The following is a 27,300-nucleotide window of genomic DNA, read 5'->3' on the forward strand; positions in this document are numbered from 1 at the left end:
AGGGACTAGATTAATACCAGTAAGAGTATAGTTAGTAAAATAGGGTTCAGGGAGGGGTTATAGAGTGACTGTGTGAAGGAAATGGATTAGCAACGGAGATTCAGAGCACTGTCTAAGAGGAGTTACTGAGCAGAATTAACATCATTAGTAGAAACAGGAGCAATAGGTGCTAGGAAAGCGGTTGATTAGTGACAGGAACTGCAGGGAACTGGTGGGAGAGATAACAGATTAACAACTTAACTTCAGTAAAAATACAGATAGTGGAACAGGGCACGTTTAGTCCCCATCAGTATGCTTACCTGTTAATTTAGCTCTTGAAAGTAAATGGTGGTGCTTTTCCTGTTCCACATAAAACAGATGGATACATCATGTTGATTATAATTTATTGTAGTAAGATTAGACAGTGAGAGTCACATTTTTAAATCCAGTTGAATGACTGCTTATGATAACACTTAGAACAACAGCTCTAATTGGTTGAACTACACATCTTTACTCACTATTGAATCAGATGATTGACAGAGCTATTGAAGAAAACAGGGAAAGTCTAATACAATGCATATTGTTTTTCTACAAAACATTCTGGATAGTCTAAAACTAAATTTTAGTATGTTTCTTCTCTGCAATAAATTTCACATTTTGTCCCATGCTCATGGTTTTATTTTAAACAGGAAACTTTTGGCAAAAGCTGGTTTTCTTGGCAGTTTGTTTTGCCTACTCTGCTGTTGACCAATGTCCTCTCCAAAACTTCTCACTCAATCCTGCTGAAAAGGCAAACGCAAAAGACAGGAGTTAAACATGCAGGTTCAAATCCAAACATCCCTTCACCCCCAGAGAGACAGACAGGATTTATTCTGCTAGTCAAGCCTACTCAGCTGTACAGTTAGATCATTCCTGATCTCTGCCTCAACTCCAAATCTCATGATGGTCTTAACCAAGCACTCGTAGCCTTTTGGAGGAGAGAGTTTTAGATTGTTACTACCCTTTGCTTCCTGATTTCACCCTTAAATAACCAGACCCAATTTTAACATTATTCCTTTTTTACCTGTGCCCTGTTTCATTATCTGTATTTTTACTGAAGTTAAATTGTTAATCTGTTATCTCTCCCACCAGTTCCTGCAGTGCTAATTGTATCATGGCTGATCAATCCAGTTCTCATCCTGTCACTAATCAACCTCTTTCCTAGCACCTAGTGCTACTGCTTCTACCAATGATGTTAATTCTGCTCAGTAACTCCTCTCAGATAGTGCTCCGAATCTCTGTCCCTAATCCATTTCCCACCACAGGCAGTTATTACTAGTTATATGCCCTACCCTATTGAATCTTTCTAACTCAACTGGATTATCCTTAAGACCTGTCTACTCAAGGGAATATAAACCTGGTATATGCAATTTGTCCTCATTACTTGACCCTTTAAGCCCTAACTACATTTCTGCAAACACCCCCACCTTGTAAAAGCCCATATATCTTTCTCAGAAGAGTAACTGTCAAAAAGTGAGTGCCATAATCTGGATGGGGCCAAACCAAGGTTCTGAACAGGTGAAGCCTAACAATATAAGAAGATAGAAACAGAAACAGAAACAGGAGTGGGTCATTCAGTAAGCTCAGGACTCATCAAGATCGAAGATAGTAGCCCTCAACTCCCCAAGCATCCAAATATCTGTCTATTTATTTTTCAAATATTTTCATTGATCTAGCTTCCACAACTTTCTGAAACAGAGAATTTCCGACAATCACAGCCCTCTGGGAGAAGAAATTCCTTCACCTCTCTGTTTTAAATGAATGTTCCCTTCTTCTAAAATTAAGTCCCTAGGTTTGAAATTGCCCCACAAAAGGAAACGTCTTTTCAACGTTGATCTTGTCAAGCCCCCTCAGAAGTTTATGTTTCAGTAAGATCACCCCTCCTCCTTCTAAATTCTAATGAATAAAGGCCTAACCTGTTTAGCTGTTCAATCTCTTTATCCCAAGAATAAGTCATGAATCTCCTTTGAACTGCCTGAAATGCCATTATGTCCTTTCTAAATACAGGAACTAAAACCCAGCTATACTCCAGTTGCAGCTTCAAACAACATAACTACAGCATAATGTCCTCCCCTTTGTGTTCCAGCCCCCTTGTGATAAAGGCCAACAGCCCATTTTACTTATGTAAATTGTTCTTTGTATCTGTCAATAGGTTCTTATGACTGTGTAAACTATCCTCTGTGTTTTTCGTTTCCTATATGAGTTCCTAATTTATTTATCACTTGAAATATTTCCAAAAAAATATGAAAATTGCCACAGTTATGTCCACAAACACTGTCAGTAACTGGATCCCAAATTTATCAAACCTCTTCATTTGTGTAGGTGTGCTCTCACTAATTTGTGATAAAGGGCAAAGCGAGCTGTTGCATGGGAAAATTATCACTTCACAATTCTGCTCAAAGTCACAAGTTATCCAGATTTGGAAATAAATAGCTGTTTCTTCATTGTCACTGTGTCAATATCCTGAAACTCTCCACCTAACAACACTTTGGAAGCACCTTCACCACATAGTCTTCAGTATTCAAGAATAAGACTCTTCAACATCTTCCTGGGGCAGGAAGGGATGATGCATTAATGCTGGCCTTGCCAGTGGGATTCAGAGCAATTCCTTGGTATTTTCTGTGGTACAGGTTATGGTTTTAGGAGATGCTATCAAAAAATATCCTTGATGATCGTTTCGTAATCCTTATCTTTTCAAGTGCCACAAATTCTCGAAGGTAACAATTGTAACATTACTGTTTAAAAAGGGACAGAGAGGAAGATCTCTTAGTTTGGCGTCAATGCAAGGAAATCTTAAAATCATAAAGAATTTGATAACTAGACATTTGAAACAATTGGGAAAGTTAGTTGGAGTCAGCAGGGATTTATGAAAGGGAAATCATGTTTGACAAACTTGTTGGGAGTTCTTGAGGATGTAGATTAAGAAGAACCAGTGACTGTGGTGCACTAGGATGTTCAGAAGGCCTTTGATAAGGTCCCATGCAGGAAGCTAGTAAATAAAGTTACAGCAGAGGGCTAATATACTAGTATGGATTACGAATTAACAGACAAGAAGCATAGAGTAGGAATAAACATATTCTCCAGATGACAACCTGCACCTGCAAGGATTCACAGCTGTTCACAATCTAAATAAAGAATTTGGATGTGGGGATACCTTGTGATGTTTCCAAACTTGTGATCACACAAAACTAGGTGGGAATATAAGTTGTGAGGAGGGTGCAAGAAGGCTTCAAGTGAACTTAGGCAGGCTGTGACTGAGCAAAAACAACAGTAGAACATAACGTGAATAAATGTGAAGGTATCCACTTTGGTAGAACAAATGGAAAGACAGAATAATTTTGAAAATGTTGATGACTTGGGGAGTGTTGGTGTCTGAAGGGAAAAGGATATCCGTGTCCAAGAGTCACTAAATGCTAGCGTGCAGGTGCAACAGTCAATCAGAAAGGGAAATGGTATGTTGACTTCATCACAAGGGTCTTTAAGCATAAATATTTTGTTGCAGATGCAATGAAACTTGGTGAAACCACACCTGGAGAATTGTGTACAATGATGGTCTCCTCATCTAAGGAAGAATGTATTTGCCAGAGAGTGATTGTAATGGAAGTTCACGAGACTGATATTTCAAATAATGGCATTTTATAATGAGGAAAGATTGAGGGAACTTGGTCTGTATTCTCTTGAGTGGTGATCTCACTGAAATTTATAAAATTCTTATAGGGTGTCTAGACAAAGGGACACAGTCTCAGGGTAAAGGATAGGCTAGTTAAGATTGAGATGGGAGGAATTTCTGCACTATGAGTATGGTGAATGTTTGGGAATCTCCAAAGGGGTATGGAAACTCAATCACTGAGTAGGTTTAAGAGAATAATGACATTGATGAATATGAATATTACACGGGAAAGTGGTCTTGACATTTATGATCAGTCATGATCCAATTGAATGTCGGAGCAGACCTGATAGGCTGAATGACCTACATCCACTCTTACATTCCTGTGTATTTCCTGTAGATGTTCATACTGCAGTCACAATGTCTGGTGTTGAAGGGAGTTGATTTTTTAACTGGTGGAAGAGGTATCAGACAAGCAGACTAGTATGTACTTGATGCAATCAAAACTCTTAAGTGTCACTGCAACTAAAACCATCCTCACATTCTTGTCTTGGACTTGATAAGGGGAAAGAGTTTGGGAACTCAAGAGCTCAGCCACTCATAATAGACCACCCAACCTCATGATTCATGTGGCTTGTCTAAATGATAACCGATCAACATGCTGAAGGGTTTTGGCAATGATAATGCCACTGACTTTCAAGTATAGATAGGTTTTCTTTTCTTCAGTGACTGTCACTACCTGACAATAATTATATCATTCTGTCTATTTACTGTCGCTATATGTGAAGCAATTACCAAAAGACAAGAAATGGATTGCTTACCGGTGAGCAGCTGACTGTAGTCTTTGTTGGTATAGGGACGTTGAAGCTAATTGTAATGATTGCGTTGCAAATCAATATGGTCTGTTAGGAAAATTGACCAATTAGTAGAATAAATGATTGTATTCTACTATTGCAGAAGATAATTACAGTTGAAAAGATACCATTACTTAGATTTGGATTATGTAAGTCTTTCAGCACACCTTAAGGTCTTACAAGAAGGCCACCTCCACAGTCTCCTTAGTACATTATCAAGCCTCATCTCAAATAGATTCGCTGTTCTGGTAACAATTCACATTCGTTATGGTGAATCTGTGCTGCCTTTCCTCTGAGGTCAATACATTCTTTCTCAGGGATGGTACCCAGGATTGAATGCCATATTTTTGATGACGTCTAACCAGAACTGTACACAGCTATAATATATCTGGCACTCCTTGGTAATTCCCCTCAAGATGAAGGCTAACATTCCATTAGTCTAAATTATTTTTGACCCATCCACTGGCTTTCAGTAGTTTCTGTATAAAGGTAGTCAGATTTGTCAGTTCTGCTGCAGTTTTGGATTCCTCGGAAAAATAAGAAGTGCAATTTACATTCAGTTGAGACTAAGTTGTATGGTTTGAATTGAGAGTCTTAGGTATTCTGGAACATAATTTCCTGAAAGTGTGAGTGTAGGTAGATAAATACATTTTAAAAACCAAAACTGTTTAGGAGTTTATAAACAGGGGGTGGATATGGAGTGAAGAAACAATGTTAAATTTTTACAAAACATTTGTTCAACCACAGTTATTCTGAGTGCAGTTTCAGAATGAATGTTCTTAAAAGGACATTGAAGCAATAAGAGTAAGCAGATTAGGTTTGCCAGGATGATGCCAGTACTGAGAATCTATGGTCTACAAGGACAGACCTGAGGTACGAAGACTACTTTGATTGAAACAGGAGAGATTAACAAAAGATTTGCGCAGGAATTTTGATACATTAATATTTTCTTTTGCTTGACAATCGGTAACAAGAAATTGTTAACTTAAACTGCCACAAAAGGAAAAATGAGGAAGGTTACAATACATTCTCACTGAAGCCTAGATTGTCTTTCTCCACAGGATGGAAAACAAGACAAATATGTGACAAGAAAAAAATATTCAGAGTTATGGGGAGAGATTTGGATAGCAGGATTAGATTTGGATTGCTTTAGAAAAAGCAGAGATAGCTCTGATGGACTGAATGTTCTCATTCCACACTACAGACCTTCAGGTTAAGGAAGTGTGGAGTAAGTTGCATTGGGAAGGATTGATACAAATGGTAGAAAATGGTTCAAGACATATGTGGACCATAATCTATAAATTAGGACCAGGATCTAATGGTTTATAGACTCTCCACTGCCTATCACTTGCCCTCTTAAGGGGCGACCTAAGAATTCTCGATTTTCCCATCATTCCTTTTACAAGGCAATGAGAGAAAGTCCGAGTGCAATATAAAGTTGGCATGATCTTGTTACGGTTGAATTCTGATACTACCATCAGATTCCCATTGGAGTTATGACGTGAGACTGACAGGACTAAGGAGGACTATTGAGGCTTATAAGGTGCATGGCTGCTGCAGATTAAATGGCAGCTAAGACCAAACTGAGCTCTCCCCCCATCTGACATCCTTTGTTAGAAACAGACACCATGAATCACAGTTAATTCCATTGGGTCATTCCCAAAATGCTCAGAAAGAAGACACAGTTATACTCACTCCATCATCCATGTATTCACAGTCTTGCATTACATCCTCCATTCCCTTAGTGCACACTGTCTGTTTGAGGGCAAACCCAATCTCATATTCTTTACCTTGTGGGATTTGCTGTTTGAACAAGGAGTAATTAAGCATTTACATTCTTATAGCAGTGCATTTGAGAGCATCAAGTCTGTTGAGGCATTTGCTTCTTTTTTGTCTGCAAATTTATCTTCCTGCAAGCTGAGGATGTATGTTTCAAACATTTATATATCAATGTTACCAGTAAGGACAGACAGATCAGAGAGAGCACAAGATGGATAAAAGAAAGGCTGAATCTCCATTGTCCCATCAAACACACCCTGGGCATGCATAGCATACTTAGGGATTAAATAAATCTCCCCTGCACTGTCCCATCAAACAAACTCAGGGCATGTACAACAACACAATAAATCTCGTTTGTATGTTCCAATATTCCCAGATAATGTGCAGCATGGATTAGACACAGAAGAAAATCGATGCAGTCCCATTAAGCAATCACTGAGTAGGCAGGACTGGTTAGACTTAGGGAAATAACCCCACGACTGAGTCCCATTCCTTGTGCAGGTAGACACAGAATAAAATTCACATCACATTTATCCACCAAATAATCAGGATAGGTGTAACATAGGTTAGATATAGAGTGAAAGTCGCTTTCCACAACCCACCCTGTACGGTTCACTGACAGCCTTTTTGGAAAGTTTCAGTCTCCAGATGCAAAGGTCTGGGTCTATTGAATTTGGTTCCCATTTTCTTCCAGTCTAATATACCTACTGTGATCCTCTTTGTCTGGAACCTGCAATTTAGAAGTAAAGAACATATTTACGTAGCGTCATATAAAACCCGGAAATGAATTATTTTTGAAGGGCAGTCACTGTTATGTAGTTAAGTGTGACATTCAATTTATGCACAGCAAGTTCCCACAAACAGCAAAAGGAATGAAGGCTTAGTTAAACAGTCTTTCAATAATGCTGGCTGAAGACAGAATACTGATAAGGTCAACAAGGAAAGGCATCTGCACCTCTTCAAACACAATAGAATCATTTCTGTTCACCTTATGTTTAAAACTTGATATCAAGTAAACAAAAAAATTATACCTGAATATCTAAATATCTGAATATGTGTTGCATTCATAACAAACTAAATGATTGATAATGCACATTATAGATATAAATAATACATGGTAGCCATTACGGAGTCATGTTTGCAGGATGTTGAGTCCTGAGTATTGAAGGGAATGTAACATTAAAGAAGAATAGATAGATGAGCAAAGGCGGAGGGCTAATCAAAAATAACACTTGTACAATAGTTAAAGGTGACTTGGTTCAGGAAATCAAGGTGTAGAATTAGTTTGGATAGAGATGTAGAACAGTAGAAGGAAAGAAGTCACTGGTGAAAATGGTTCACAGACCCTGTAGTGGTAACTAGAAATTAGGACAAAGATTACAAAAGAATATGGTCAATAGACAGCAATAATAATGGATAATTTTAATCTGCATATAAACTGGAAGAATCAGACTGGCACTTCTAGCCTTGATGAGAAGTTCATGCTTTCATCATCGTTCTTAGAGCAGCCTATCTGGCACCAAACAGAGATGAGGATATATTAGACTTGCTATTGTGTAGTGCAACAAGATTATTTATTGACTGCAGAGTAATGGCACCTCTAGGTAACATGACCTGTGGTCAAATAGATGGCAGATGAAGTTCAATGTGAAAAGTGCAGTGATGCATTTTGGTAGGAAGAACAAGACAGACACTATAAAATAAGGGGAACAATTCTAAGGAGGGGTGCAGAATTAGAGGCACCAACGTGCACAGGTTATTGAAGGTGGCAAGAGAGATGGACAGAGCAGTAAAGAAATCATACATTGTGCTGGGCTTTATTGATAGAGATATGCAATACAGGAGCAAGGTGAAGCTTAACTTGTATAAGTTACTGAAAACCAAAAATGCTGAAAATCACAGCAGGTCATGCAGCATCCATGGAGGCAGAACAAGTTAATGTTTCGAGTCTAGGTGACTCTTCATCAGAAGTGACATGAAGTATGAAGGGGCGGGGGGGGGGGGTGGTTGTAGAGTGCTGGGAGGTAAAAAAATGTTGTTAGTGCATATTAAGTGATCAGAATGTGAGAACGGCAGAACAATGGTGGGTCGAACTGCCAGACTGGAAAAAACAGATGGTCCCACTGAAGTGAGGGGAGGGGAGAGAGGACAGGGTGACAGAGAATGTAACAATAGAAGCTAAAAGAAAGGGAAGGAATGGGAATGAATTCACAATCTGAAGGTGTTGAAAGTATTAAGTCCAGAAGGCTGTGAAGTGCCAAGTCTGAAGATGGGATGATGTTCCTTCAGTTTGCACTGTGGTTCACTGGAACATTGCAGCATGCCAAGGACAGACAGGTGGGCACGCGAGCAGGTTGCTGTGTTAAAATGACCAGCTACAGGAAGGTTGGGGTCATGCTTGTGCACGGACCAAAGGTGTTCTGCAAAATGGTCGCCCCATCTGCATTTTGTTTCTCCAATGCAGAGTAGGCCACCCTGCGTGCAGCAAATACAATACGCAATTTGGAGGAGGTACAGGTGAATGCTGCTTCACCTGGAAAGACTGTTTAGGCCCTTGGATAGTGAGCAGGGATAAGGTGAAGGGGCAGGTTTGCACCCTCTGTGGTTACATGGGAAGTTGCCGTGGGAGTGGTGTTGGTTGTCGAGGACTGGACTACGGTGTTCCAGAGGAAACAGTCCCTCAAAATGCAGAGAGGGGGAGTGAGGAGAAGATGTATCTGCTGGTGGCATTCTGCTGAAGTTGTCTGAAATGGAGGAGAACGATCCTTTGAATGTGGAGACTGGCAATATGAAAAGTGAGGACAAAGGGGACCCGATTACGCTGTCATGTGTGATGGGATGGGACAACGGCGAAAGCACAAGTGATAGGTCTGATGCAGTTGAGGGTCCTGTCAACCAGTTTGCAGTTATGTGTAAGTTACTTGTTAAATCTCAGCTAGAATACTTACTACTAACTGGGTATACATTGTCTTAAAGCAGTATAATCAAATAAGGGCAGGAGAGGTCTTCCATCTGATCTCATAAATATTTAGCCTTCAGTTAACCTTAACAAAAACAGATTATCTGCTCATTATCAAAATTCTGTTTGTGGAACTTTACTGCTCACAAATTCACAATTACATTTCCTATACCACAACAGTGACTAATTTTCAAAAAGCCTTCCTCAGTCAGAAAGTACTTTAAGATATCCAGTTATGAAAGTTGCAATACAAATACAAGTGTTTCTTTGTTCATCTCTTGCTGCCTCCAAAGACACCCAGTTATTTCATTACTGTAGATGCACCACCCTCACACAATGCATTGCTCCCCTTGCCTTTCAGAACAATGTTGGCCATAATAGAAGGTGCAGTTAATTGTCTAGCTGCTGGCTAGACATAGCGTTAACACCTGAATCCAATGGAGGAGATAGCCCTTCACATCATGGAATCAGCTACAACTGAGCCCACAGCATTCACCATCACGAAGACCACTCAGGATGTTCATATGTGACTGCATTATGGTCCCACCTTAACCCAAACCCCTCTCATCCTGCCATTTGACATAATGTGAAAGTAGCTGATTATGTAAGCATCAATCTCTCACTTTACCCCGCCCCTCGGTCCCTTCACCCCCTCAATCTGTCCTTTCTGATTCACGCTTCCAGAGCCACCAGCATCTCCAGCCACAGTGATGAGAAAGCACAGCTAGTTGATGTGATAATCACAGTCAGCAACTCAGATACTGATACTGCTCAAACCTTAAATGCCTGTATAAATCAGCACACAGTGAGACAATGGGTAAGAGATGGCAGCAGCCTGGTTGAGAGTGATAGGGTAGCCTGTGTGCCAGACCACCAGAGGATAACAGCACAGATAAGCTTTGAAACACGGACTAAAATGAAAATTTTGATAGGTTGGCCCACAGGAGAGATTGATAGTAATGAATGCCAGATTCACTTTTGCCACTGTCAAAGGCCCATGGAAGAGTTCCAAATCAGTGTGAGGAGATCCCATAGAGCCTGAAGGCCAACTATTGCATCAAGGAATTGGTAACAGCAATCCATGACAGCACCAGCAAACCTAGCCATGCTACAGAGTCTGATGGGTGCAGTCTCTGTTCCATTGTAGCACAGACAGAAGCCTCCCAATGTCTCAGGGCTGCAAAGAAGTGAAAGCACAGGCATAGATCCTGAGTTCGATGCTTGATGTGATTACAGACTCAAGTTCCTGCCATTATGGCCATGGGTTTCAATTCTCAAAAGACCATACAGGCTCTTGTGACAATCTGTGCTCCTAAAGATATCCAAATTGCTGAGATGTCACCCAGAAACAAAGTAACATCATGGTGCACCATTAGTCTTTCTCAGGATGACAACCTTCATACTGCCACCACTGTATCTCCACCAGTGCCAACCTAGAGCTTCTCAAGGCCATCTGGAGTCTCCCTTAGTGCAAGTCACTCCGTCCTCCAGCCAGGCTGCAGCCAATGGGATAACACTGGGTCAGGCAAAGGTGCATGGAAGACTGATAGTAAGTATGATTTTTTTATTAATTATGTTATTGCTTTGTATTATTGCTATGTTACTGGATAAGATTGTAGAGTCAAAGTGAAGGAGCTTCAAACTCATGAGCTACTACATACATCACTTGCATCACCAAAAGATAAATCTCTAATTCTCCATGGAGGCCTTAGGAATGAATAACTGTCTCAGAATAAGTGCATAATGGTTTCTACCAGGATGGAAAGCATTCTCTGGCATGATATATGTGCTTATTTAAATAATTGTCCTGGACATTTCCAAAACCTATTGTTATTGACATCCATAATGTTGCTTCTGCCAACAGAGGAAGAAACCATGTACTCAATGAGCATAACATAGACGGGATCAACATTGGTGTATTCATTGATGTACAAGGATATATCGGAACGTTACCTGACCCCATGTGGAAACATCCAGACACATAAAATGTCTATCCCACTGTGACCTTTGTGGTCATGAACATGTCACTCTGATCCTACTGTGTGATTTCAAATCAGGCTGAAGCAAGTGGCTCAATCCTTTGATCTCATCCTTGTTTAAATTGTGTCCTGATTCAAACAGAGATGGAGGTGCTCTGGAGAAACCTTTAAGTGGACAGCCCACCTCTTCTGCCCTCTCTGTAAAAGTTCATATCTCTGCAGTTTTTATTCCATTTGCTGGTTTTGTTGCAGAACAAGGAGACACAGTCACCACAGCCCCTAGATTTCATACAATGTTGAGTCACCAAATCCCATTGCCTCTCTGAATGCATGCAATAGCTCATCAAAACACAATTCACAGCTGGAACTGCTGTTTGACATCATGATGGAATCTCTTCTGACACTTCCAATGACAATATACCTCTAATCCCTTCTCACCATGATGAGATAATGCCAGGAATGCCCAAAAGCATGTACAGCACCATTTCAGACCTTCAGGGCTGCTGCGGCATTGGCATTATCCATGATTTGGAGATAGTTTTACAAAATACCTAGTTCAGTCCTACTCGTTTAAGCCACAGTCATTTCCAATGTTATCACCCTCTAATTATAAATTGGGCTTCATTACTTGTGTGATGGTTAACAACAAAACTTACAAGCAATGGAGATCATTTCACTGAAAAATAGCACTTGGCTAAAACAAGATGTGGATACATCAGTACGGATCTCCCCTATTGCCACAGTGGGCTGAAATTTATAGATCATTATCAGTGGATCTGAAGCTGGAATGTTCACAGGATATAACACATGGCAACTCCACTGATTTCACATCCATCCCTCCCTATGTGCCATTTTATGATGGGTTTTATACAGCCCACCCATTGTCAGATCCAAGAAAGGACCTTAACCGGTCAATTAGTAACCATTTAAGTGCAGGATTACTTCAAAATCATCCATGGTAGGTAGAGGCTCACACCAGAGGCTCACACCAGCATATCCTACACAGGTTGGTTTGGGCTAAGTTGGCTGGAGAACAACATCCCATTGAGGTACTACACTCTCCCCAACCAAGGTCACAGACAGCCCCTCCAACCTTTCCCTCTCCTATCCGCCTCTTAAGCCTTGCTACCACTATTGCATTCTGCCAGCGCACCGCGCGTTCTCACTCCAAACTGCCAGCCCTCCCCTCCCACACTCACCACTCCAATCTGCCAGCCAGACCCCACCAATACCCCAGACGTAGCTTAAATTCCTTTTCCATGCCTGTCCATTATTTGGGGATGACTTACAGCTTCTGCAGTGGCCACTACTCAAACCTGGAACTGCTGGGACTGTAACATTGCCAAGCAACAAGCTGGTGACCTCCTTGTTTTATGGGCATGAGATCTTATCCTGAACCAATTAACACTGCTGCCAATGTAAAGTTGCCTCAGGCCAGCTAGTTTTTAATGAGTGGGCTCCCTATTGGTTTTGTAGTCAGGGTTTGGAGTAATGTTTTTGTACATACTAAATTGCCTGGCTAGCTCCAGCCATGTGAGCTTTACCTCTGTATAACTTGTTTGCACTTCAGTTTGTGGCAGCCATTGGTGGAACTAAGGAGCTGAAATTGAAGGAATTTTCTGAGCCATGTGAAATCCAGCTACTGTGAAGAAAGTAACCCCAGCCTCGAACATTTGAATATTGGGTGAATTAGAATGGTTGGCAATTTTCCACACCTTGTTGCTGCGGAAATGAAAGGAGATACGAGACAGATATGGAATGTGTTGTTCCTTTCTCAGTGGCAAAAATATGAAGTAGTTACACAAATAAATAAAAAGACTGAACAAATAAACATAGTAACCCTGTTATCAGCCCTGGGTCAAGAGCGATAGAGGCTGTATACATGCTAAACTTCACTGAGGAGCAGAGAACCAAAACAGGATAAATTTTGAAGATTTAAAGACTTGAACCATCTAATAATGCTACATTGAATGATAAATATTCAAATCAGAATTCAAGGAGAGAGGGAGATTACTAGTTCAGATGTGATATCACTGATACAGCTAGCTGAACCCTGAGAGTTTGGCCAAAGTGAAAGGTCATCTCAGAGATAGAATTGTCTTTAGGCTTAAGATATCCCATTCTGAGAGCATGTTTGCTAAAAAAAAAAGGAGGAATTAAATCTCAAGAAATCCATTAACATAACAGAACCTCTGACGCTGTCAATCATCATCTACAGCATATTAATGGGAGAACAGGTAAGACTTTGCATTATGCTGAGAGACATTCCAGGATAACAAGAACAATAGATTCTAAACAATTAAAAAGTATTTGTAGAAGGGCCAGAAGAGAGGTCACGGCCAGAGAACACGATATAAACATTGTGGAAGACATTAAACAGAAGAAAATAAAACATATCTAGTGTGGGGAAACGATGTCTATCTGTAAGAAGATGAATCACTTTGCATGCAAATATCAAACTGGAAAGGAGCAAAACAAGCCTTTAAAGATGGCTGCAAGAGAGATTTCAGACGATACCTCTGAATGAATTATTTTACACTATACAACAGGTTGGTATCAACAGGTCTAAAAATGCTAAGTAGTTTGTGACTATTAGACCACTGCCTGCACAAGGAGAGCATCAAATGAATGTGGCGTCAGATAGACATCATTCAGGTGCCTCATTCAACATTATGGGCTTTGTAAAGTTGTTCAAAATGGTGACGCAAAAACGAAGCCCTCATAGATTAAGTTGAGGCTATATGATGGAATGATACTCATTCCAATAGGAGAAATGAAGCCGAGAGTCTGACGCATTGGAAAGAATAAAGATCTGGAACAGTAGATGTCCACCCAACTCAACTGAACCAAGTCTAAAATTTGGACTAGTAAGTCTTCAGAGAAGCCTTCCAGAAGAGGCCTGCAGAGTTTCACAGGCTGCTAAGCCATTGACTGCTGAAAAGGTTATAAAGATCTTTTTACATGTGTTACATATCTTCATGGTATCATCTCAAAGTAGATTAAAGTGTGAGACTAACTCAGCATCTGCTGAGGTGGATTCCAACTGCCTGACAGACAAGATAGGTGATATCACCGACTCAGGAGTTCCTAAACAATGAAAAGAAAGATAAGGTGAAGAACTTATTCTGTGAAGATACTGATAGTTGATAATAAGCAAACGTAAGCTAAGGAGGTGGTCAGCACAGAACAGCAGAATGAACAATATGAGATGGAAATAAACAACATAAAGAAAAGGAGTGCCTGACATCACGTAGAAAGTTCATATACTGAAAGCAAAAAGCCTTAGCTCAGATCCTGATAAAGTGAGAGCTGGGGCAGAGATGTAGTGACCAATAGATGTGAAAACTGCAAATATCTGTTGGACTTGTGAACAATCTAGCAAAGTTCTCGTCTAATTTGTCATCAGAGTGTGAACATCTACACAGGTTCACTACTAAGGATATTGATATTGATGGTATTGGGCCACAGATCAAAAAACAAATTTCACTCAAAACCAACAATCAGCACCAGAAGTTTGACATGCTCCAGAAATTAGCAACATGGCAGATATCGGGTGGAATTTCCCAGCATCTGAATGACATGACCAATGGTAAGAAAGGATAGTCAGGGTTAGTTAGTGTAGATTTGGTAAGCGAAGATCACATTTGACAAACTTGATTGACTTTTATTGAGATAAATGGGAGCGTTAAAGCTCTTGATGTGGTCCACATGCACTTCAGCAAGGTTTTTGATAAGATCCTTCATGGAAGACTGGTCAAGAAAGTAAAAGCCTATGGGATACAAGGCAAGGGATACAAAGCAACACACTGGGTCCAAAATCAATTGACAGGCAAGAAGCAGAGGGTGAGATTAGAAGTATATTTATGTGACCGGAAGTCTTTCCAGTGGAGTGCCACAGGGCTCAGTGTTGTCTGTGGTGTATATTAATGATTTGGACCTAGATTTAGGGGGTATGTATCAAGAAGTTCATAGGTCACATGAAAATTTGCAGAACAATACATAGTGAGGAGGATAGCTGCAAACAGCAGGATATCAATGCACTGCTCAGCTGGGCACAGTAGTGCCAGTTGGAATTCAATCTGAAAACTGTGAGGTTTGGAAAAGGATTGGGCCATGGTCACTTTGGAAAACTAACAAGACAAAGAGTTACACAATGAATGGCAGGACCTGGAAAGTACGGAAGATGGGAGAGTGGGTGCACATTCACAGATCCGTGAAAGTAGAAGGGAAGGTAGGTGATGTGATAAGGCCTTTTGTGATACTTGGTTTTACAAGCTGAGATGTAAAATACAGAAGCAGAGGGGTTACGCTACAAATATAACTTACTGGGCATAGCTGGAGTACTGTGTGCAGTTCAGGTCACCACACAATAGGAAGGTAATTATTACACTCGAGAGGGTGTGGAGAGGATTTCCTGGATTGCAACCTGGGCTGGAGGGTCTGAGATATAAGGGAATATTGGTTAAATTGAGGTTGTTTTCCTTGGAGAAGTGATGGTTGAGAATGGCCCTGATGGAGGTGAATAAGATTATGAGGGGCTCAGATAGGCTGTAGAGGAAGGGTCTTTTTCCATGAGCAGAAGGATTAATCTAGATGGATAGATTAAAAGCTAAGAGCTAGAATGCTAAGAAGAATGTTGAGTTTTTTTTGTGGAGGGTGATGGGAGTCTGGAACTCCATGCCTGAAAGTGTGGTTGAGTCAGAAATTCTCATAATAATTAAGCAGTATAAGATATTCATTTTCATTGCTATAGCCTCCTGGACCATGATATTCTCTTGCTCTGGGCTCCATCTCCAGCCATTGTTTACTCCTCCCACCACACTTTTAGCAATACATACCAACCCTTTCCCAGCTACAGGGCAAACCTACAGTCAGTTCTGAACTAGCATCACTGGACTCAAAATGTTAACTCTGCTTTCTCTCCATAGTTGCTGCCAGAGTTCCTCCAGATATTTCTGTTTCTGTTTCTGATTTCCATCATCCACGGATTTTTTTATTTTTTTTTCACAGTAATTCTTCTTACTTTGTATTTGAGTGCAGGCATAAAACTAGGCAGCTATGCCTGAAAGTCTGCGAAGAGTAGTCCTTAGTCCAGTCAGGGAGGACTTTGGCCAGTCAGCAATTCAGTCACTGACTTCATCAGACCTGAGTCCATGGGGTTGGCTGTGGTCAAGGTCCAGGGATCATGTGCATATAGCCCAAAGATTGGGCCATGGTCAGTCTTGCAATTTGAGTCCAAGGATCACCAATAACTCAGTCAGGGAACTAAACAGGAAGCTGGTCCCTCCTCAGTCAGGGCAGATGATGGCAAACCACAGCCAGTCCTGCAGTTTTGCGTCCTCTATGTCGAAGGGTGTTATTAGGGAGCAATGCTGTTCTAGGGAAATTGGGGAACTCAAATCATGAGACTGGTGCTACGATGCAGAGTGGACAATAACTGTGAAGGGGTGATTGTAGATACTGGCGTGGGAACTAACATAACATGGGAGGGCACGTGATACCACAGGAGGGAGAGTCATCAAGGGTCACCACCATGCTGGCTTTAGAGGGGGCAGTGGATCACTATGGTGGCCATTAATAATTGTTAGGCCTGCAGTTCAAGAGATAAAGTGCAGAGATGAATAGCTAAATAAACAAGTTGAGTGGGGAGAATCAAAGCTGGTAGAGTTGACAGGGATTTCAATTCAGAAAGGGACATGAAGGTACTGTGCACCGAGGCAGACTTGATAAGGGAGCTTAAGGTGAAGGAACCCTTAGGAGGCCGTGATCATAATTTGATTGAATTTACTCTGCAATTTGGGAGGGAGAAGATAGAATTAGCGGTAATGGTTTTACAGCTGAATAAAGGTAACTCTAGAGGCATAAGGGAGGAGCTGGGTAAAATTGACTAGGAGAGAGCCTGGCAGGAACAACAGTGGAACAGCAATGGCAGGAATTTCTGGGAGTAATTAAGGAGACATAGCAGAGATTCATCCCAAGGAAAAAGAAGCATGGTACAAGGAGGAGGAGGCAACCATGGCTGGCTAGGGAAGTCAGGGAGAGCATAAAAGCAGAAGAGAAAGCATGTAATGTGCTGAAGGGCAGTGGGAAATCAGAGAAAGTTTACAAACACCAACACCAAAATGAGATAAGAGAGATTAAATATGGGGGTAAGCTAACCAGTAATATAAAGGAAGACTGTAAGAGTTTCTTTAGATATATCTAGGGCAAAAGAGAGGCAAAAGTGGACATTGGGCCACTAGGAATGATGCTTGGGAGACAGTAGTAGGCAACAAGGAAATGGCTGAAGAACTGAATAAATTACTTTACGTCAGTCTTCACGGTGGAAGACATGAGTAATATCTCTAAAGTTCAAGAGAGTGAGAGGGCAGAGCTGAGCATGGTGGCCATTATCAAGGAGGAGGTGTTAGAAAAACTGAATGGGTAAATTGCCTGCACCAGATGGACTTCATCACAGAGCCTAAGGGAAAGAAACTTCTAAGCTGAAGAGATAGTGGAGGTGTTAGCAGTGATCTTTCAGGAATTGCTAGAGTTAGGGAGGGTTCCTGAGGACTGGTAAGTCGTTTACATGACACCTGTCTTTAAAAAGGGAGTGAGACAAAAGAGGGAAAATTACAGATCGATTAGCCCAACCTCGGTCATGGGTAAGATCCTGGAATCCGTTGTGAAGGATGAGATTTCTGAATACTGGGAAGTGTATGGTAAATTAGGACAAAGTCAGCATGGTTTCATCAAGGGGAGGTCATGCCTGACAAGTCTTCTCGAATATTTTTGAGCAAGTAATGAGCACGTTAGCCCAAGGAGAGTGAATGGATGATATATATCGAGAAGGCCTTTGACAAGATGTCGTACAGGAGGCTACTGAGTAAGATAAGGGCCCATGGCGTTCAAAGCAAGGTGCTTGCACGGATAGAAGCTCGGCTGTCTGGCAGTAAGCAGAGAGTGGGGATTAAAGAGTCCTTCTCAGGATGGCAGCCAGTGACAAGTGGTGGCCTGCAAAGCTCAGTTTTGAGACCACAACTTTTTACTTTACACATTTATGATCTAGATGAAGGAACTGAGGGCATTCTGGTTAAGTTTGCAGACAATATAAAGATAGATAAAGGGACAGGTAGCATTGAGGAGGCAGACAGCTGCAGAAGGATTTGGAAAGATTAGGACAGTGAGCAGAACATTGGAGTACAGTGTGAGATCATGCACATTGCTAGAAAGAATAGAGGCAAGGACTACTTTCTAAATGGAGAGAAAATTGAGAAGTCTGAAGTGCAAAGAGACTGAGGAGTTCCAGTCCAGAATTCTCTCAAGATAAACTTGCAGGTCGAATCAGTAATTAGGAAAGCAAATGCCTTATTTTGAGAGGAGTTGAATATTAAAGCAGAGATGTACTTCTGAGACTCCATAAGGCTCTGGTCAGACCACATTTGGAGTATTGTGCACAGGTTTGGACCCAATATCTCAGAAAGGATGAACTGGCCCTGGAGTGTGTTCAGAGGAGGTTCACAAGAATGGTCCCAGGAATGAAAAGATTAGCGTATGAGAAATGTTTGAGGACTCTGCATCTCTACACGATGGAGTTTAGAAGGATGAGGAGGGACGTTATTGAGATTTACAGAATACTGAGTGGCCTGGTCAGAGTGGACGTTGGGAAAATATGTCCATTGATAGGAGAGACTAGGACACAAGGGCACAGCCTTGGAGTAAAGGGAAGACCTTTTAGAATGGAGATAAGGATAAACTTCTTCAGCTAGAGAGTGGTGAATCTATGGAATTAATTGCCACAGAAGGCTGTGAAGGCCAGGTCATTGAGTATATTTAAGGCTGAGATGGATAGGTCCTTGAGTATCAAAGGGATCAAGGGTTACAGGGAGAAAACAGCAGAATGGAGTGGAGAAACATATCAGACATGATTGAATGGCAGAGCAGACTCGATGGGCTGAATGGCCTAATTTCTGCTCCTATGTCTTATGGTTGGTGGGGCGAAGAGGCATCTGGAATAACAAGTGAAGCTTGCAACTCTCTCTCTCTCGAGTGCAATCTGGAAAGTCGTCTAATCTTGCCCCCAATTTCAACCACACAATGAACAAGTGCTGCCCCCACATGTGGGCAGAATAAGTTTGTTATATTTTGTCTGAGGGAACAGGCCACACTTGTGAGCAATATGCCCCTTCAAGGGGCAATTGCATTCATCAATCTTTCAGATTTGAGATTGAAGACATCTACCACCACAAACTTTTGCATGTGCACCTCACGCACTGGTCATCTTTTCAGTTTAGAATCCTGGCCACAAGCAATCCTGACCATGTCATTAACTACTACAAATTAATCCTTGTAATTTCTGGGAAGCAGAAAAGATCGCATGTGACCTTTAAAGTTGCATCTGCAGTCCAACAATTTTCGAACACATTCCACGGGTCTCAGACTGCACAGGGGTGCAGAGCTGCTGTATGTCAGAAGATGCTCTATTATGCAAGACTGCCTTTCTCGGGTGATGTGGGAAGTGGGGTTGAGGTGGGGAGGTGGGAGCAGTTACAAGGTTTCAGTAATCTCATCACACTCAAACTCTTACTGTATTTGTACAGCATGGTTTGTGCTGTATACATCTGAATAAATTTTGATATGCTCGTAACCCATATAGAAGCATCCCATGGCCTTCCTTGACAGAGATCTCCACTTCCTACAATACTGTAACTCTGGTAAGCTCCTGTGTGTGTCTGCTACAATGGCCCAAGAGTCACATTTTATATCTATCTTCAGTCCATCAGCTCTGCACCAGCAGTCAATAAAATCCTGGCTGATCTGATAATCTTCAACTCCAGTTTCTTAATATTTTCCAACAACTCTTAATTCCTTGACAGACTAAACAGCTCTCAATTCCTGCTTCGAATGGACTTGATGACCCAACCTCTACAGGCCTTTGCAATAAAGAATTCCACAGATTCATTACCTTCAGAGTAGAAATTCCTCATCTGTTGGAATAATTTTTGAAAAGATTCACCCACATAACAATTATAGATAGGCCGGCATTTTCTGCCTTTTTTATTCCTCTCTCCTTTGTTTGAACGGGTGTAATAGTTGTAATCCTTTAGTCTTTGGACACTGACCAATATATAACAAAGATTGACAAATTTTAAGCAAAGCCTCTGTGATTCCTGTCATGCAAAGTCTTTAGGATCCTGAAGCAAGCTTAGAATGATGTCACATTAGCCTCTTCCTGCAGGGTATGAGTATGAATGGTGGGTAGAATTAGATGAGTAGAAAGTACACAAATCAAAAATGGAAGATTCTTCAGTTGTGTATTACAATCTCTTAACAACTCTTACCTCTCTGTCTCTCTGGGTAAATGCTCTGTCTCTCTGGGCAATCCAAGATGGAGGACGGGAAAAATTTCTGGCTGTAACAGCTGCTCCTTTTTTGAGGTTTTTTAGGTGTTGGAGGTGATTACCTCAAATTCTAGGAGCAGCAATTACTGTTTCTTATGCTGTTGCATTGTTTTGGATCTTTGGGGAAAAAAGGTCCAAAACAACAGCAGTTTTAAAAGGGAGAAGAGCAGACAAAGGAAGCACATGGTGAGGTCATTGCAGGAGAGAGAGAGAAAGAGATAGAGAAAGAAAACCTGCACAGTTAGTGCCTTTGCTGTTTGAATTCATGTATCGCTGGACATCGGAGTGTGTCTGGGGAAATTAACAAACAGTGAAATTCACAACTGATCTTGGAGGAACTGTTGGGCGAAGTTCACAGCACAGAATCAGATAAGTTAATCATTGTTTTAAGTGTGGCCTACAGAGAATCGGCAGTAGTGAGTAGAGTGGGTTCTTTTTTGAATATATGTTTTTGGAGATATGTCTCTTGATTAAACTTAAAATATAAGCCATAACTATTAATTTAACCTGGGGCAGTGTTGTAGAGGAATAAGATGGTGTTATTTTCTGGGTCTGTAGATTGTGAAGGAGCAAACATGGCCTTTAATAGAGTGATATCTACTTCTTGTCAGATGTGGGAGTTTAAAGAGAGCTTAAGGGTTACTGTGGATTATATCTGTGATAAATGCTGTTGGCTGCGAATCTTATCAAATCAAATGGATCGGTTGGAGAGACAGTTAGGAGCAATGAGGAATTTACAACAGTAACACTATGTGATAGATGGCAGTTATAGGAAGGGGGAAAGTCTCAGATACAGTCACATAGATGGGTTAACTCCAGAAAAGGTAAGAGAGGTAGGCAGCTAGTGCAGGAGTCTTTTGTGGATATACCCATTTCAAACATGTATGCTGTTTTGGAAAATGTAGGGGTGATGGATTCTCAGCAGAACAAAGCACAAACAGCCAAGTTTCTGGTATTGAGACTGGCTCTAATGCAACAAGTGTTGCGTCGGGTTCCAATAGATCAATTGTGTTCGGGGATTCTCTAGTCCAAGGTACAGACAGATGTTTCTGTAGCCAGTAGCGAAAAGGCAGAATGGTGTGTTGCTTCCCTGGTGCCAGGATCAAGGATGTCTCAGAGAAGGTGCAGAGGGGCCAGCAAGAGATCATTATCCACATTGGAACCAACAGCATAGGAAGGGAAAAGGTTGAGATTCTGAGGGGCATGGATAGGGTAAATGGGCAAAGTATTTTCCCTGGGGTCGGGGAGTCCAGAACTAGAGGGCATAGGTTTAGGGTGAGAGGGGAAAGATATAAAAGAGAACTACGGGGCAACGTTTTCACACAGAGAGTAGTACGTGCATGGAATGAGCTGCCAGAGGAAGCGGTGGAGGCTGGTACAATTGCAACATTTAAGAGGCATTTGGATGGGTATATGAATAGGAAGGGTTTGGAAGGATATGGGCCGGGTACTGGCAGGTGGGACTAGATTGGGTTGGGATATCTGGTCAGCAGTTGGACTGAAGGGTCTGTTTCCATGCTGTACATCTCTATGACTCTATGACTCTGAACCAGGTAATGTACAGATTACTGCATGTAGTAATAAGGGTATTAATGGATGTGCAAGTGGATATGTGGAGTTTAGGTACATGTTCTACTTCCCTGTTGCTATTTTGATACAAAAAAGTAGAGCGATGACTTCTCTCTTCAGATCACACCAGAAACTGCCAGTTTTCTTTCTTACAGAATTACAGAATTGTTCTGGCATAGAAGGTGCCATTCAGCCCATCATGCCTGCAACTGTTATATTCCCAAATGCCAATTTCCCTATATCCTTGTACATAGTTTCTGTTCAATTAATCATCAAATGTCCTCTTGAAAACCTCAATTGAAACTATCTCCACCACATTTCCAGGTTATGCATTCCACACCCTAACCACTCACTGATGAAAAAGTTCTTTTCTTACATAACCGATGCTTTTTTGTACATCACCAAGTGTATGCACTCGTGTATTTTTATGAGCAGAAACAGTTTCTCCCTGTCCAGTTCAATCATGATTTTGAAAACCTCTATCAAACCTCCTCTCAGCCTCCTTCTCTCCAAGGGGAACACTTAAAGCTGCGTCATCAAAGAACTGAGTCCAGTTTAGGTAAGGCTATAAAAATGTGCTCAACATGAGATCACATCACCTAGTGCAGAGCTTGCAATGAAAATTAAAGCCAGCAAGATACATTACATCCCAGACAGATCATGAATGAAACTTGGATTAGGTCTTTTGGAGGAAGTGATTATCTTGTCAAGGTCTATTCTGAGAGTAAGACCATCAAATCTCACCGACTGCCAGTGAAATTGTGCAATGTTTGAAAGAACACTAAAATGTAGTTTCCAATGGTAAAAAAACTACTGAAGGCAGCAGTTGGAATTGGAGTAATGGACAAAATCAAGGTGAAAAAACAGGGCTAAATGCCACTTTGATGAAACTGCTGAATCTTTGCCAGAGTTGAGCACCGGATAGCTAGAGTGCAAAAGGTCAATGCCCTCAACAAGAGTCAGCCCCCATTTGGCAACTTGTGTCCTGAGCAAAATGGTTATGACCTTGGCCACAGTTATCAGGAATGACCATTATTGCAAATACTGACATTAACCTACAACTAGAGAAACCGATCCTCCTTTTCAGGCAGCTGCTTAGGAAGATATGATCCAACCACCTGCATAAAGTACAAAACAACACACAGTCCCAAAGATCCATCACTGTCCAACATGGAAATAGACAAGCAACAGTCTACCATGGCAACAGCACTCACTACAAACACCTGTAGTTAAAGGAGAAACAAACCCTTGGGAACAAACAAATACCAATGAACAGCCAACAACACGTAAGTACTATTGGAAGAGTTGCATAATTTACAGCTTATGAATCCAATGCATGTAAAAAGACTGATGAATGTGGAATACATGAGAGCTAATACTGCTTTTTTTCCCCAAAAACGATCATTTTTGTTTTTGTCTGTATTTTTGGATTTATAATTTGAAACTGCAAATATTAATACATGCAATCTCTTTTTGTTTTCTTTAAAAAGGGACATGTTTGGAGAAATGCATTTGTACATTGAGTACAGACTGACTTGCTGTGGTCATGTGACCTCATAGCACAGCTGCAACTAGTTTTCACTTTCATTTAAACACATTATTAGAAACAAAGGGAATATAGCACCCTATTAAATCCAGCCAATAACTCACACAGAGAGGACTCAGGTCCAATAAACAGCCAGCGCTGACTGAGCCACACTTATCCTTTTAGGGGAAGAGGGTGGAGTGTGTGAGAAAAGGTTTTAAAAATGCTACCATTGGGAGGATGGAATTAAAATCAGCTGATCACTAACCAGCAGCAAAGAATGTTGGTTGACAATACTACTATGTGCATGATTTGTCTTGGCTAGGATGCTTTCAAGATAAAATAACCTGCACAAGGAATATCTGGATGCAGCACACAGTTTAGAACTGGGCTTCTGCCAGCAAAGAAACATTTTGTGAAGTGCTGTCCAGGGGCTACGGAAACAATTCAAAACAAAATCTTTGGAGGGCAGGAACATGTTAAACTGTGCATGACACCGTCTCTTACCAAGGTCCAATTTAAAATGGTGATTAAAGGGTCTATTTATGCCACAGGACTCTGACATGAAATAAATCCAGTCGCTTAACAGATGTTGGTTTTGAACACCTACCAATCACTTGTCACTGATGATAATGGATCCATAATGCTGCTGACCCCATTTTGTAAACATTGCAGTTCTGTTAATGACAGGTGGATTGGGCCCATTATAATTTTTTTCTTGCTTGCCTCACCTTTGGTTAGGTTCCCTCTGATGTGCTGGCTCACCCAGCTCCTACTCCCAGGTCTACAGCAATAAAAGCAAGTTGCACGCAGGCCTACTGGGAAACCTCTTTCCTAATTCCAGCACTTCAGCTCCATTTTTATTACCTTGATTGCAATGCAGGAGGCTCCCAAGAGCTTAAATAGGTTCGTCTGGCTGGAACCTGCATTGTACTTGTAGATAGCAGCATACAATGCATCCTTGGATGTTGGCGTCCGTAGAACTGGGGCTCCGTTCCCCATGGCAACTGCCCCAACACACAAAAGCATTATCAACCAGAATCTCATCCCGTAAGAAGTTTCCTGTGCAAGATTCCAGTCAAAACTACTGCGACACTCCAGCAGAAACCTGTCTGCCCATAAGTTAGCTATTGGTTACAATGGTTAATTATTATCACAGGCCTTGAATATGTCTTTCATGGTCAGGATGAGCTGGCTTTTTTTTTATGTATAGATAGTGCTTCAGTTGTGTGCGGCTGTCGACCAAAACAAACACTAATGAAGCCGTCTGAACAAACATTCAGCTTTAGGTTTTGTGAGCTTAGCGTTTAAAAACGTTTTCTTAAAAAGAACGGAGAGAACCTAGCCACCAATATTACTTAGTCATGCAATGACGGGCAGTGCCATGGGTGAGAACATTGCCCTCCACTTGGCTTCACTGAGATTTTAACCCACTCTAGACCAATATGTCACAAAGCTAGTCCCTTTTTTTCTAAAAGCTGTTCCATGGCTCAAGGAGATCTGTCCTTGATTTTATTCAGAGGGACAATAAACCGGGCCGGGCTCCGATCAGTCTGGTTTGGTACAGAGATGAAACAGATTTCGAGAGGCCTTTTGTTTATGTGTAAACAGATGAGATTTCAGGCCAAAGTCGGTCATGCTTTAGAAGGGCCCTGTATAAAGAGAGGGGAGTGGTCAGCTCTTTAGCTGAGCTGAGCTGAGCAGTTTTAGTTGAGTCTTGAACTGGGAAGTTCAACAGGGAGCTGTGTGGAAATGCTCTCTTCCTCTTTTCTGCCCTTCAATTTCAACCTGTAAGCATGTGTTCCATTTATACTGGGTTTTTTAAGGGAGTTTGCTCATTGAGACTGTTGTGTATATTCAGAACAGCATAATGAAGGCTAGATGGATAGGTTGAGTTCTGTAGGAGTTCTTTATTTTGTTCTTTGTGTTTCATTGTGTATCAATTTTGTGAATACATTTTTGTCTGTCTTAAAATCTAGTAGTCAACCTAGCTACCTCACTTCAGGTCATTTTCACTGTACACTTACTGAAACAAATTGCAAAGTTTTGATCTGGGCTGCCTGCGTAAGAATGTTTTGAGTGGTCTGGCCTAGTCCATAACAGATTGGGGGCTCTTTGCGGGATTTTAAACAGCGATTGGTAGATGCTAGTGTCTTTATTTCAGGTGTTGGTTTGTTTGGGTAGACAAAGCTTGGGATAGGAGTGGCTCTTTCAGTTGCCAAAAGTTTTCTGGGTGCGGATGAGGTGACTTTTGAAATTCTGCAAAAGGAGAATAAGACCAAGTTGGAAGAATTAGCAGAGAAGCTGGAAGTGGAACTGCCTGTTTCAGTGAGGAAAGGAGAGATAATTACAGCAGTAGCTCACCATTTAAACTTGCTGGAGAAACCATCAGAATCTATAGAGACGACAAGAATTCAGTTGCAAATGAAGCAGCTTGAGTTAAAGGCAGGACATAAGGAAAGAGTAGCAGAAATGAAACAGTTTTAGTTACGACTAAAAGCAGAAGTGAGGGAAAGAGAGAGCAGCAGAACAGAGAGAAAAAGAGAGAGCAGCAGAAGAGAGGAAAAAGAGTGAACTTTTGAACTTTAAAAACTGCCACTTAAAGAGGAAGTTCAGCTTAAAAGTCTGGAGATAAAGGCTGAGGGTAGGTTCAGTGAGGAAGTAGTGCAAACTCATGTGGAACTCATGTGGAAAAGAATCACTAAAATTTTTTACTAGATATGGACTGCCAATAGAGATCTAGTCAGATCAAGAATCAAACTTCACATCCAAACTATTCAAGGAGGTTATGGATAATGTGGGAATAAAGCAATTCAAATCTACTGCATGCCATCCGGAATCGCGGGGAGCACTAGAGGGTTGGCATCAAACATTAAAGACCATGTTGAGGGCTTATGGTCAGGATTATCCAGATGATTGGGATAAGGGAATTCCATTTGTACTTTTTGCAATCAGAGATGCACCAAATTAATCGACCAAATTCAGTCCATTTGAATTAATCTTTGGGCATGAAGTAAGAGGTCTGTTAAAACTTATTAAGGAGAAATTAATAAGTCAGAATTCAGACACCACATAATTTGGATCATATGTCAAGTCTTAGAGAACGATTAAATAGAGTTGGAGAGTTGGCTAGACATCATATAAAAGTATCACAGCATATAATGAAACAAGCAGTGGATAAAAAATCACAAATTCACAATTTTGCAATTTGGGATAATGTATTGATAATGCTTCCAGTGTCAGGTGAGCCTTTAAAATCAAGGTTTAGTGGACCTTATCAAATCGAGAGGAAATTGAGGGAGGTGAACTACCTGATAAGGACTCCAGACAAGAAGAGATCTCACAGAATGTGTCTTGTGAATATGGTCAAAAGCTATTTTGACAGGGAAGGAAAGCAAGAGGAGAAAGTGTTAATGATTACAGCACAGAAGGAAGAACCAAATTCAGAGGATTTGGAAATGGACATTCCTCAAATCAAATTGGACAATGAGGAAGTTGTCAAAGTATTGAGTTACTTTCCACAAGAAAATCGAAATGAGGTGAAAGAGTTATTACTATCACAGCATGTGGGAATAAACTAGGAAGTACTAACTTAATTGTGTATGATGCGAATATAGGAAATGCTATTCC

General features: G+C 41.1%; 2 protein-coding genes across 3 annotated transcripts in view; one reads left to right on the top strand and one right to left on the bottom strand.

Moving 5' to 3' along the window:
- Positions 1–366: 366 nt before the first annotated feature.
- LOC140477001 (cathelicidin-related peptide Oh-Cath-like) lies at positions 367–24,777 on the bottom strand. 2 transcript variants are annotated; one of them, XM_072570073.1, is made up of 4 exons: positions 24,538–24,777; positions 6,175–6,282; positions 4,447–4,527; positions 367–758 (listed from the first exon to the last, which is right to left on the bottom strand). In XM_072570073.1, exons 1-4 carry the CDS (start codon positions 24,715–24,717, stop codon positions 753–755), a joined length of 375 nt encoding a protein of 124 aa, XP_072426174.1. In that variant the 5' UTR covers positions 24,718–24,777; the 3' UTR covers positions 367–752. The 2 variants fall into 2 exon arrangements, with proteins under 2 accessions (XP_072426174.1, XP_072426173.1); XM_072570072.1 differs by having other exon boundaries at positions 367–761; positions 24,538–24,776.
- The window catches only part of LOC140476999 (actin, cytoplasmic type 5-like), a 71,089-nt gene continuing 67,091 nt past the window's right edge, over positions 23,303–27,300 (top strand). Inside the window, exon 1 of the mRNA XM_072570067.1 lies at positions 23,303–23,431. The gene's annotated coding sequence lies outside the window, so the exon portion shown is untranslated. The remainder of the gene's footprint in view (positions 23,432–27,300) is intronic.

Source organism: Chiloscyllium punctatum, chromosome 5, assembly GCF_047496795.1.
Source record: "Chiloscyllium punctatum isolate Juve2018m chromosome 5, sChiPun1.3, whole genome shotgun sequence".
In the NCBI taxonomy this organism is placed as follows: Eukaryota; Metazoa; Chordata; class Chondrichthyes; order Orectolobiformes; family Hemiscylliidae; genus Chiloscyllium; species Chiloscyllium punctatum.